Here is a 12,739-nt window from a genome sequence, read left to right as displayed (position 1 = left end):
TTGTGCATTGCTCTGCGTATATTTGCCAGTGGTGGTTCTAAGAAAACTGTAGGGAAATTTTTTACTATTTTCAGTTTTTATTACAGTGCAAGCAGACAAATGTAAAGACATAGCCACGAGCTTCCTGTTCTGAATCATTTTTGTGACACCAGCAAACCAAAATCATACAATTTTGCAGGCCTCACTCTCATGCATTGGCTTGAAACCGAGAGTCTGAATATACAAGGAATGTGGGGCTTCTCTGTGTAGAGTAAAATTCAAAGTCAAAGTGCTTGTTTTTTTCCTGGCATCTATCATTACAGTGTGTATTTCTGATTTTACTTTGCAGAGTCTGTTGAATGGATTAATGTGTTACAAACCCGATGACCCAATTGAATATTTGGAAAGCTGTTTGCAGAAAGTGAAAGAGATTGGAGGGCCAGAAAAAGTGAAATGGGACACTTTTGTCAGCCCAGAAAAGAAAACCCTGCCTCCACTCAATGGAGGACAATCCAGGAGGTCTTTTTTCAGGAATGGTAATGTATTAAATATAAAAATGGTTGTATTTCTTCTGCTGTGGCTAGTTTTACATCCATTACTGAATTATTTTATACTTACTTCTATAGCAGATCATACCTCATTCTGATTTTCCTTAGGCAAAGGACTCAAGGATTCCGTTTCCTTGCGTTTTGGCATTCTTCTCCTCCCATCACGGATGCTATGCAGGAGAGGAAATTGTGATAATTTTGCAGCCTAATGATGGATGTTTGCTGTGTAAATGTTTAACACATCAGTGGAGAGATTTTTCGTATCCTACCTAAAACATTTGCAAAGATAGGAGCAAAAAACCATGCACTTGGTTTATATTTTCAGTTGGTCCTTATGGATGACGTACATAATAACTTCAATGCAGTTACACTAGGTTATTTTTCTAGTTCATATTGGAGCTATATGCTAATTTACTAAATACAATGATAAACACTTAGAAAAAGGTGCATCTCATAAAATCTAAGCAAATGTCATACCAATACCTGCAATTATTTTATTTGTAATGTTAACAAAGAGTCATTAGCTCATCTTTTAGTTGCCATAGTTATTCTTGCTTGTCATCCAGCATTTCATTAAACTAATTAGCAAGAATACTATCTCTGTCTCTGTGTACAACATGTATCACCAAAAGAGGTAATAGTACAGGTTATCTGCACAATACAACGCTTTTCTTCTCAGAGGCCACTGCTGAACTCTGGGTGCTATGGGCAGATTTTCACAGAAAAGCTGATGTGCTTGTAAAGAAACACCAAAGAAAACTCACTCCTACTGGTTCTGATTTAATAAATCAGCTAAATAGAGACAAGGAATATTTAATATAGTAACAGCAAGTACATTGTAAAATTAGGAGATATTTATACTTTATATTTATTATATTTAAATCTGCATACACGATAGATTTTGAGTTTTCTGTGTATTTCCACAATTCCCAGTTTATCTTACTATTTTACAGTGATGCCTGATAATTCTAACTTCCCATACCGACGGTACGACCGACTCCCTCCAATCCAACAGTTTTCGATAGAAAGTGACACCGACCTCTCTGAAACTGCTGAGCTAATTGAGGAGTATGATGTATTTGATCCTGCAAGACCTCGACCAAAAATTATCCTTGTCATAGGTATGAAGGCAGAGTCATTTTGACAAGATTTTATCTTTGTTACTTTGCCTTTATTTTTTGTACTGCAAATACATTGAATGCCTATATGTATTTAAATACAATTCTTCCATCTGCCATAGCAAGTGATGCAGCCCAATTAGAGTATATCAGAAAGTGAAATTGTTAGTGCTGAGGATATAGCATCCCAACTGTAAGCATTTTAGGGGTTACAGTGAGCACCTGTGGTCATGTTCTGTAGACTGAATGCCCATTAGCAGCTGGAGAGCTCATGGTTTGCTTATGGAGCACATCTGCCAGTTTGATTTAATCTAAAACGAACCCGACTCATACATTTCAAAACATCTTCACCACGTGAACCAAAGTGCTCTTCCAAAGCGTGCTCCAGATATGAACTAAAACACTATCGTAGATGTGCTCAAAGCTGCTTACAAAAAAGGATATTTAAAAATGTTGGATAAGCCAGCTCAAAAATAGGGATAGGGAACTGTTGTCCTCTATATTTAGAACCTTGAAAACTGATCGGTTTGTCCAGCTGGAGCGAGCATACATGGTCACTAGTCCATTGCACTGATAAATTAATCCCTAGATATTTGGTGAATGAATCCTGTGCCATCTTCAGGGAGACTGAGCGATTAGTTAGCATTAGTTAATTGTGCTCTCTCCCCAAGTTCTTTCTTATGTGCTGTTTGGTGTCCTTTCTAGGCAACTCGTACTTTCTAGCCTCAGACAAGCCTAGTGTTTATTAAGCAATAGCAGTTTAAGTCTAAATCAACGTTTTATTCTGTTTCTGAATTTAAGTTCTTTGAATTGGTTTCCTTGTCATCTGAAACAGTTGTATTTTGAAATTTTACCGCCAGACCTAATTCTCTGATTCTCTGGACTGTTTAAATAGTTACAGCACAGGTGCCAGGTGATGGAGAATCACATTTTTAGTCCATAAAGCCTTATTCATATTAAAGAGAGATATTGCTTCCATAACAGAGAATAGTATGTAGTATAGTAAAAGAGAACAGAAATGTCTTCTCTGTATTATAGAGTGGGATCTCTAAGAACAGCATGTCCTCTAGGCTCTGCATCCAGCAGGTCTTGGAAATGTGATATAGGAATATATTGAAAACAGAAAACCAGGCATTTTTCTAGATATTTGTGGTGTGCCAAAAGAATTGCTCAGGCATTTGAATTTTCTTAACCTTTTGTTTTCAGCATTACAGATCTCAACGTGCAAATCTCTCCATGCACTGTTGAACTATAAAGCTTGAATTAGATGGAGAAATAACACATGCCTTTCTTTCATCTTAATTAATTAGCTAGCCTTCCTTTTCATAAAGGAGAAAAACTGGCTCCTTTTCAGTGACCACAGAAGGCTCTTAATGCATTGAAATCCGTGTAGCTCTATTGCAGTAGAGTGATGAATAAAGGTTTGATCTAGGTGAAATAGAGGGAGATTGACTTTCACCTCTGGAACTGAGTGCAGGGGTATTTGAAGTGAAATCCTTGAAAGGCAGCATATAGTGAACAGACCATGGATTTTACGGAGCTTTTCTTTCCCCCCATTTATATAGGGAACATTGTAAACATTCCACAAAGGCTATTTCACATTTATTTTCCAACTGAGTTTCTCTGAATCTGTCTATTATAGTGTGATCTGATAGAAACACAATACTATATGTAGCTTAACAGCTATTGTCCAATTTTGTGCAGTATCAAGAAAATTTCTCCCAAATTCAACTTTCTATTGAGAAAGCACATAAAAACACACACTGGAAAGAATAAAAGAATAACTAATATACTGAATGAAAGAGAGAAAGTGGAAAAAAGTGTACTATTAATTTCAAGAAGCAAATATTGCACACAAAAAATGTGTTGCATATTTTTCAGTTTGCATAAAATGCCAGCGAAAACTTCAGTTAAGCAAGCTATTTATGTCTAACTAGTGATAACTAACCATACTGCCTATCTCAGATGGTACTGGTCCCATTCATTGTTGGGGATTGAAATTAATAGAAGTTACAGACCTGTCATCTTCTTCACATATTAGGTGAACTTTTCTTTAATAATGCATTAGCCCAAGATCTTTTTAATGCTTCCATAAAGGTTTTTACAACTTCCTTGCTTTATGAAATCTGTCATCCTTATAATGAACCAGGTAGCTCCAAGGCAAAAGAGAACTCGCTTATAAAGGTGTGGGGGGGTTTGTTCTTTTTCTGTGTTTGCAGAAAAGTCTTCTGGTGAAATGTAAAGCTACAAAGCTCCAAAGTGAGTATGTGACTGGATTTTAGAAAAATCAAATGGAACCAGCCAGGATGGCACACATCTGAATCACTGGAAAATTAAGTTTCTAAGGCATTATAACACTAGGAAACTAGATTGTGTTTAAAAATGTGCTTCCTAACATATTTTGACAAACACATTTTTACTATTGATTCAGCCTGAATACAAAGATCTTAAAAAATGAATTACCTGGTGTCATTAGCCCCAAAGTTCCGTATGTTTTTAAACTGCACTTAATTAAAAATGTTAGTTAATATTAAAAGAATATGTTTTCCTTTTATAATCAACGTTTAAAGGATAGATCAAAGATAGTGCTGTCAGCAGCCGGCTGGCCCATTGACTCGTTAAATCCAGTCCACAGCTAGATTTTAAAATCATAAGTCTTTTCAGAAATCCTATTATCACATGAACTTATTTTGAATTTACAACAGTATAAGCAAAACTGAAATTTTGAACTTCCATTGACAAAACTAGATTAAAACAACTGCTTTAGATGCTTTTTGGGCATGGAAATCTTCACTTGAAACCAGTTAGCAAACATAATTTTAGATGCAACAAATGTTCCCTGGTCTAGACATCTTCTAAGAAATACGTAAAATAATCACACTTTTCTTGAATAATGTATAATCTCAGAATAAGTTAAAAGAATGACAAACAAAAGTGATTTGATTTTCCTTTCTTGTGAACAGTTTGTCACTATGATTTATCAGAGAGTCAGGAATGGATACATAGTCCAATAAATTATAACGATGAAAGTAATTTTGTTCTATCACTTTTCTCTTATTTTATTACCTGAATGTTTCCCCTTAGATTGTAAATGGATAATCCCAGCTTGCTATAAAGGGATATTTTTGGATTGAGAAAAACAAAAGGTATGAAAAGTTTGTGAACATTAAAGCAAATACTTTATTAGTTTTTTTCTGCTTGCAAATCTAAATTGAAAGAACAGAAGTGCCGAGCTACACATTTTTTTTTCTGCTTCTCTTTAATGGCAAAGCAAAGCTCTCCCTAACAGGAGTGTAAAGTCTACCTACTTGGTTTCAAAAAGTTTTTTTCAACTATTTTATAGTTTTACAGAGACTGATGCTTTTTCAAGTAACAGTTCTGGTTTTCTGGCATCTTTTGTGTCTCTGCTGGAATAGGGATACTATTTTCCTTGTTGTCAAATTTTCTGTTTCTAATTTTCTACATGTTACCTATATATGTTTTGCACTTTATTGTTTCTGGGGTGCAACATAGTCTGTTTCAAACTTGTCTTGAGTCTCCAGGGAAATCAACTGAATTTCTTTTGTTGGAAGTTTTATATCTGCAGGAATTAAGCACTGCATTGGCTCCAGTATGTTTTATAAACCCTTTTCTCTGAAGCACAGTCACAACCTACCGCCCCTTTTTTCTAGGAGTTAGGATTATTGCCAGTAAATTAAGCCACATAAATTAATAGTAATAGATGTTACACGTATGTATAAACACACACATATATAAGATACATTATTTATATTTATGCTCATTACATTGCCATATGTGGCTTTATATATAGAGAGAGGGTTGCTTATGGAAATCTTTACACAGAGTGAGTAGCCATTCCAGTAACGAGTAATAATCCTATTCTTTCACCTCGCAAAATCTGCTCCATAAAAACTGGCATCAATCATCAAACAATTAGTTGCGCTTCTTTGTGCTGTTGTTTTCATCTACATAAGAAAAAAGACACTGGGAATCAGTTACTCCAAACCTACTATCATTCCAGATTACCAAGAGCCTGTAATAAACTGTAAACTACATGGAATTATCTTGTTTGAACATTTGTATCAGGTACGTTTTTGTTACAGGAGTGAAACACAATGTAAGGTTTGGTGAAATGCATTTGTCATGGGGAAGGCTGAACGTGCCGTTAAAGGGAGCGGGGAGAGCCGAAGCAGAATTGCTTTGTAGCCACTTTAGTGGAGGAGATGATTCCTAGTATGTCGGATGCTTGCGTATCTACAAAAGGGAAACATCCTTTATTCTAACAAAGAGGATAGCTAAACTGTCTATGAAAGAAAGAGTTCAAGCTGAAAAAACTAAGCCCATCTAGATGACCTAGAAGAACTGAAATGGAAGAATAGCTGTAAAACCTAACATAATCTGCTGAAAGAAGAGAGAAACCATGTGCCTTTTTAGGAGGGAAACAGCAAGTGAACTGAATGAGGGAAAAATATTTTTCAATGGTAACCTTACTGTACAGAGATAAGATATAGTTTTTCTTTCATTTCTTTGCTTGTGTGTTTTATGAACATCTGTAGCTGTATTGACTAGTTGGATGTTACAGATAAATGCTTGTATTTGCATTTATCTTAACCTGGCTTGATTTAAGCATTATTTAAACTAATTGGATAATGACAAAGCCTTTTTTTTTCCCAAGGGTATAACTAAACTGTGGGCAGGGTGTGGGAACACCTTAACAATACCCAAGTTTCCCTGTGCATTCTCTTCAAATGGGTCCTGATCTGAGTTGCAAAAGCCAGGAGGAGAGTTACCATCACAGCATCAGGGGTACAGAAGAGTTCCTAGTGCCTACTGGTGACGCTGAAAGCTCTCTGACATGTAATATTGGGGCACAGGTTTGAACCTGCTTACACAGAGAGTGTCATAACCGTATATTTTAAAGCAATATTGTAAAGCTTTTCCCGCAGTCAAATCTGTATTAATTATATAAATGCCTAAAAGCTATTTATGAGAATAATACAAGTAATATAAGAAGCTCATTGCATTCATATTTACTTTTGTTGCATTACTGTATTTTCAGATTCATAGAAAACGTATATTATATTTTTAATAAATCTTAATTCTTTGTCTGTTGAAATAAAATTCAATGTTCTCACACACAATTCCCCAAAATATAGCTACTTAGTGTTGGCAATTAATATCAAAACATTTGTTTTGGTTTTGGTTTCTTATGCTATTCAGTAACATACACTTTTGTATATATAAACATTTATTTTTATCAAAACAACTCCCTATTTTTAGTGGATTCAAGTTTCTCTGTTCTTCACATCATGGTGCGTCCTTTTAGTTCAGACATAGTCTGATTTTTTTACATGCATTCTTGCTTCTGCTGTCCAATTGAGCTTCACTTCAGCATTTCCTGCTATGTAATGTAGCTGTTTTCTGTGATTTTGATACCTATTCTGCCTGTGCTATATTAAAGGGTCTCTGTATTCTTTGAGTTGTCCAGCAAGTTGAACCTAACAAATTGCTTCTCTATCAGATGCTTCAAGCATAATACCAGAAGTATGCGTGGTTCAATAAAAGTCCTTGTACCAAATCACTATGGAAACATCTCAGATGATTATTTAATATTTTTTCTGCATTTTGAAATCAGAAAACCTCAGAAACTCACGCAAGCATATTTAGGAGCAGATTTTATTAGTTCCATTTCATGACTAGTCCATTGATTTCATTGGCTTATTTAAGCAAGTATGATTCTTTCTGACATGAATACGCTTCAGACTATCCGGCTCTATCTTTGGATTCACAGAGTTCAAGAAGGGACCAGTTCATTTGTCTCTTCCTCTACTACAAATCAAGAAAAATTCCTTTCCAGGAACAGCGTTAGAATGAGATCAAGCCTAAAAGAACATGTTTATTTTTAATTCGCAAGTAGATTTGTATTCTTTTTTTTTTACTTCATTTTACAAACTGTTACCTTTATGATCAGGTAGATGAGACCCATTTCTAAATGGCTGGTAACAAGTCATGCAACTGCAAGCTTTGCTCTAATAATGTTTGGAAAATTGGTGCTGAGAGCAAAGATTTCACATGTGATTGGGTACTTCAGATGAAAGGTTAATTTAATGTTTTGCTTATAATTACCAATAGGTGGCCCAGGAAGCGGTAAAGGAACACAGAGTTTGAAAATAGCAGAACGTTACGGATTTAACTACATATCAGTTGGTGAATTGTTAAGAAAGAAGATCCACAGCACAAGCAGCAATAGAAAATGGAGTCTAATTGCCAAAATAATTACTACTGGAGAACTGGCCCCTCAGGTACAGCGTATCCTGTGTTAATGTTTACTTTCAAAGGATTTGTACATGCTGTATTAATGTGCACCATCAAGAAAACTTGCTTTACAATATTAAATAAAAAACTTCTTTTCTCTGTGAAAGGAAACAACCATAACTGAGATAAAGCAGAGATTAATGCAGATCCCTGATGAAGAGGGTATAGTGATTGATGGATTTCCCAGAGATGTTGCCCAGGCAATCTCCTTTGAGGACCAAGTAAGAGATTGTTTTTATTCTTAAAATGACTTACGTATCTCTACAATAGTTAAGCTTCTTGAAATCATCAGTGAGATTCCAGGAAAGACTAGATGTTATTTCTAACTGAGCATTGCTCTTTAAATCTTTGCAAGTACATAATTACAGGTTGACAAAAGGTTATTCTTTTGGTTTACGTTATATTACATTCTGTCTGAAGACAGAATATTTTATAAAAAGACAATGTGATAATATAACCAATAATCCAAGCCTTTTTTCTCAGTAATGAAAATCCTTTCAAGATAAAGAAGAAAATAACATCAAATTTAACAATTAGTATTTTTTGTATCTTAGTGATTTAGAAAGGGGGAAGAAATTATATTTCCATATCTATTTGTTCAATTTAATCTACATTAAGAGAAACATACTTAAATCAATGCATGTCTTCATAACGCTTTTAATCTGAGGTTTATTACAGTGCATTTGAAAAGACTGGAATAAAATAAGCGTTTTGCAAGTTTTTGTAAACCAGAAATGATGCTCTTTTTTAAGAAATTTAGATTATTTTAGGTATTCTAAACTACAATTCTAAGGTTTAGTCAGCTAAAACTGTATTCCTGAGTTCTATTCACATGTTGTTTTCATGTGTGTATTTTAAACAAATCTAAAAACACTTAAATTCAGTGGAAAAACAAACAGCTTATGTCATTTTCTGATCAAGCGCTGTTAACAGTTATGGTCACAAGTAAAGGTTGCAGTTTCAGTGCTGAATTTTTAGAGCGCCGCTCATGCAGAGCATTTCAAAGTCCTTCACAATTGCTGGTGTACTACCGTTTCTGTACTCTGAATTCTAAGTGGCATTGCCAAGACAGAAGTAACAAAAGAAGGCAGCTAATGAGGCATTTCATTAGTGTGCTTTTATAAGGTATTATTCTGGGCAAAATTTAGAAGACTGAATTGAGGAAATTAAAGGAAACAGACAAAATAGTTATTAGAGAAAATAGCCAATGACTGCCAGCTATATCTCCTTATAATTAACAAAAGAGAAGATTGACTATGTTATAAATGAAACAGCAGAAATTCAGGCTTAATGGTCATTTCCTTGCCTCATTTTTTTGTCCAGTATATTGTGTGATAGTGTGCCTTAAGTGCATTTCTTGGTGCTATAATTTTGTGCTGACGTTTTGTTTGATGAAAGAACAGGGGATGTGAAACTGGAAGAACTGACAGGAGTTAAATTAAGTGTTTCAAGTTATCCTAGGGTCAGATTCTCCTTCTACAAAGGAAAACCAGTTAAACAACACTTGAGCACCCCTCATAGGGTCCATTAGTAGTACTACTAAGAAGTGGAGTCCAGGAGACAATAGAAAAAGCCCAGGCAATACCGTGCTATAGAAGGGGAGAAAGATGGACACTATGTTTCATATATGTTTGAACCCTCCCATTGCACCATTCTAACATGCTTTTATAGTATTTCCTCATTTAACTTGAAATATTCCCCTCTGGCAGCCTGGTTAGCTCTTGTTGACTGTAGAAAACTACATGGAAAAAAGACTGATAGAATGACAGATGATAGAAATCCTAACTTTGACTCCTTTTTAATATGTGTGGTTGCTTCAAGGGTGCTGTAGATCAGTCGTCTTTTTTTTTTAGAGGAAAGAGAGGATGGATTTAGTCATTTTAGACCTGACTATATTCTCGGAGAATTCCTTCGTTTTCAGTCTAATGGGATTTGCTAAATCATAGTCCTCAAGGCCTGATTCTGCCTGAAAGATAGATGACTATCTGAGTCTCTAAAAAAATCCTGGAGCGCTTCATATAGGGCCAACTTTCAATCTTACCTGTTCTAAAATAAATATGGGAAAGGAAGAACTTTTATAGGAGGATAAGAAAGAAAATTTGGTCTGTTTAGGCTCCCCCTTTTTCACCTTTCTTTGCAGCTGACCTCTTATATGATCTAAGGCCATGGAAATAAATGTACAAAAGATGTACATATTTCAACATACAACATCTGTTTAATCCAGTGGGATATGTTTAGTGTTTTATCTTGGCTTCATAGTTTAAAGAAATAAAATATGCTTGTTTCTTTAAAATTCTCTGTTTACAGAGGATGCTACACACATAAGTAGGAAGGTCTTGTGGTGAGGAAAGGGGACTATCAGCAGACGTGGCACCCATCTTCCATCACAGGATGAGGCTGACAGTAATCCATAGCATGTCAGGTTATTTACATTAAATGTGCTAACATTTTTAAGAGATCCCTCAATGGGAAGTGCAATTGAGTTGTGGAGAATTCAGTAATTAACTGTTGTGATAATTTGTGTAGGTTTGCAATTAAAGATGCTACTGGTGTTTTCCACAGCTTAGAAATGTTACAGCTTTCTTGCTAGCAATGTGTAGAAGAACAGAACAGAATTGCTCTCATGAGCCAAAAGTGACAAAATGAGAAATAATTAGTTGAAATTTCAGCAAAGAAAGTTTTGATTAAATAGTAAGACACTTTATAATTAGAAGATCTATTAAGCAATGGAATATCCTTCTGACAAAAATGGTGAAATCCCACAAAATGCAAATATTCAAATCACATTATTCTGTAATACGTATGCCTTATTCTTACAAAGACTAGATCTCTGTAGAACACTGAGATCTGTTGATAAAAAGTTCTGAATAAGAACTAATTCTTATTGTTATCATTAATTTTATCATGGGAATACTTAGTCTTACAGACAGTCCCTTTAAGACCACTACATGCTTATGTACCTGAAAACAGCAGCAAAGGTTTTATGACACAAGCCATTTAATAGGGGAACTGCCAAAAGATGCATGAAGTAGGAATTACTATTTATTTAACTGTTTTCCTTCATTCATGGTCCCTTCACAGCTGTTAATTGTTTTGATTACAAGGGTTCTAAAATGCAGTTGTGTACTTTCGAACAGTGACTTTACATCATTATTTGTTCCTTAAAGCAGCTAGAACACTTTTGGGGTTTATGATGTAAATTAAAATAATGATGGTAAGTTTGTATAAGGGTAAATAGAATATGTTGGCTTTCTCAATTCTTTCAGCTGTATAGGATATAGAGTAGATGCCAGTGGAAGGAATGAGCAGCAGGGACAAGGGTGGCTGTTCATTTATTCTTCATCATTTGAGCGTGTTGGGATAGGTATTCATCTGTAATCCCATGGAAGCTTGAAATAAACAAAGAAGCATTCATTTTAAAAGTAGCATTTTCCACTGTATAGCCTTTCTCCTTTGCCCTTGTTTACACAGACAGAAACAAACTCCAAGAATATATGTAATAATACCAAAAATAATTGTGGGGGGAGAATGTGAAGGCCAAGTTATTAAACTGAATGGAAATAGAGATGAGTAATACAAGATATTGAGGGAGTAGGTAAGGCTGGAAGAGAGACTGCACAAATGTGAGGAAAATAGGAGTTCTATAAACAAAACAAGCTACAAAAACATCATTATAGGTCAAGAAAGCATGTCTGGTCTTCATTAATCATAAGAAGTCTATATTGTTTTGTTACCCATATGTTGTTTCTCTTTGTGAGGCATGATACAGTGGCGTCAAGAAAGTATCTGGACCCAATGTCACATAAAGGGCCAGGAAGTCAAAACTTGGACTAGATGTGAGCTGGCCATGGTGGTCAGTGAGAGGTGGACCAGGAGAGAGCCTGTATGGTTTTTGGTCTAAGCCACGTCATCTCCCCTTTCGCCACTAGTGCATGTTGTGGACAGTGGATGATGAACAACTGAAAGGCAAGGCACAAAGGGCATGAAACCTGTCTTGCTCCCAAACACTAACACTATAGTTCCCTGAACGCTGTTTACTGAACCTTTTTGTATGTATTATTACGTGGCTTTCACCAGTAAGAACTGTGCTGAGTTACTGTAAAGATAAACTAACTTATATTGCAAATAGTTCACCATGTTAGTAGAGGAAAAGGAAAAGGTCAGCTAAGGTGCCTGGTTTCTCTTGCGAGGACATGTAAAATCTAACTGTGCTGTGTTTGCAGACATCTTTAATGTAATAAATTATTTATGCTAAAATAATCCCTTCAGTTTTATGGCTCACACAGCTGTTACTGAGACTTGACACTATTTGAGGTTTCATAATCTCTTCATTTTGTGAAAAAATCAAATGGATACATATATGTCTGAACTCTAGTTACAACAACTGTCCTGCATAATGTTCTAGTATAGACATACACAATGATAATAAGGTCTTGTTGAACTTCGCTTCTAATTGCTCTTGGTACTACCAGCACATTTTTATCCCTTTGACTAATCCAGAAGCTGAACTTTTCTCTGGGAAAAAAATGTTATTTTTAGTAAACGAGTCAAAGAAAACCAACTTATGCTAACATTCCCAAACATAGGTATAGCTAAAAGATGATGATTTCTTCCTTATTATGTTGCCAGACTCTCGTGTGGACAGTAAGTTCTCAACGTGTTGGTAGGCAGAATTGCATTAAAATACATTGCATCTCAATGACTAAACTGCCTAAGATAAAGCAATGTATCATTTGCAGCACTTACAATATTTCTCTTTCTGTTCACATCTAGAAACCA

At 35.3% G+C, this 12,739-nt stretch overlaps 1 protein-coding gene across 1 annotated transcript in view; it reads left to right on the top strand.

Moving 5' to 3' along the window:
• Window positions 1-327: 327 nt before the first annotated feature.
• Window positions 328-12,739, top strand: part of AK5 (adenylate kinase 5) — a 94,314-nt gene continuing 81,902 nt past the window's right edge. Inside the window, exons 1-4 of the mRNA XM_009577000.1 lie at window positions 328-515; window positions 1,481-1,648; window positions 7,778-7,947; window positions 8,068-8,181. Of these exons, the coding sequence (XP_009575295.1) occupies window positions 347-515; window positions 1,481-1,648; window positions 7,778-7,947; window positions 8,068-8,181 (621 nt within the window). The 5' untranslated portion in view covers window positions 328-346. The remainder of the gene's footprint in view (window positions 516-1,480; window positions 1,649-7,777; window positions 7,948-8,067; window positions 8,182-12,739) is intronic.

Source organism: Fulmarus glacialis, unplaced genomic scaffold (assembly GCF_000690835.1).
Source record: "Fulmarus glacialis isolate BGI_N327 unplaced genomic scaffold, ASM69083v1 scaffold10794, whole genome shotgun sequence".
Classification (NCBI taxonomy): Eukaryota; Metazoa; Chordata; class Aves; order Procellariiformes; family Procellariidae; genus Fulmarus; species Fulmarus glacialis.
This window is presented reverse-complemented; position numbering and strand designations above follow the sequence as displayed.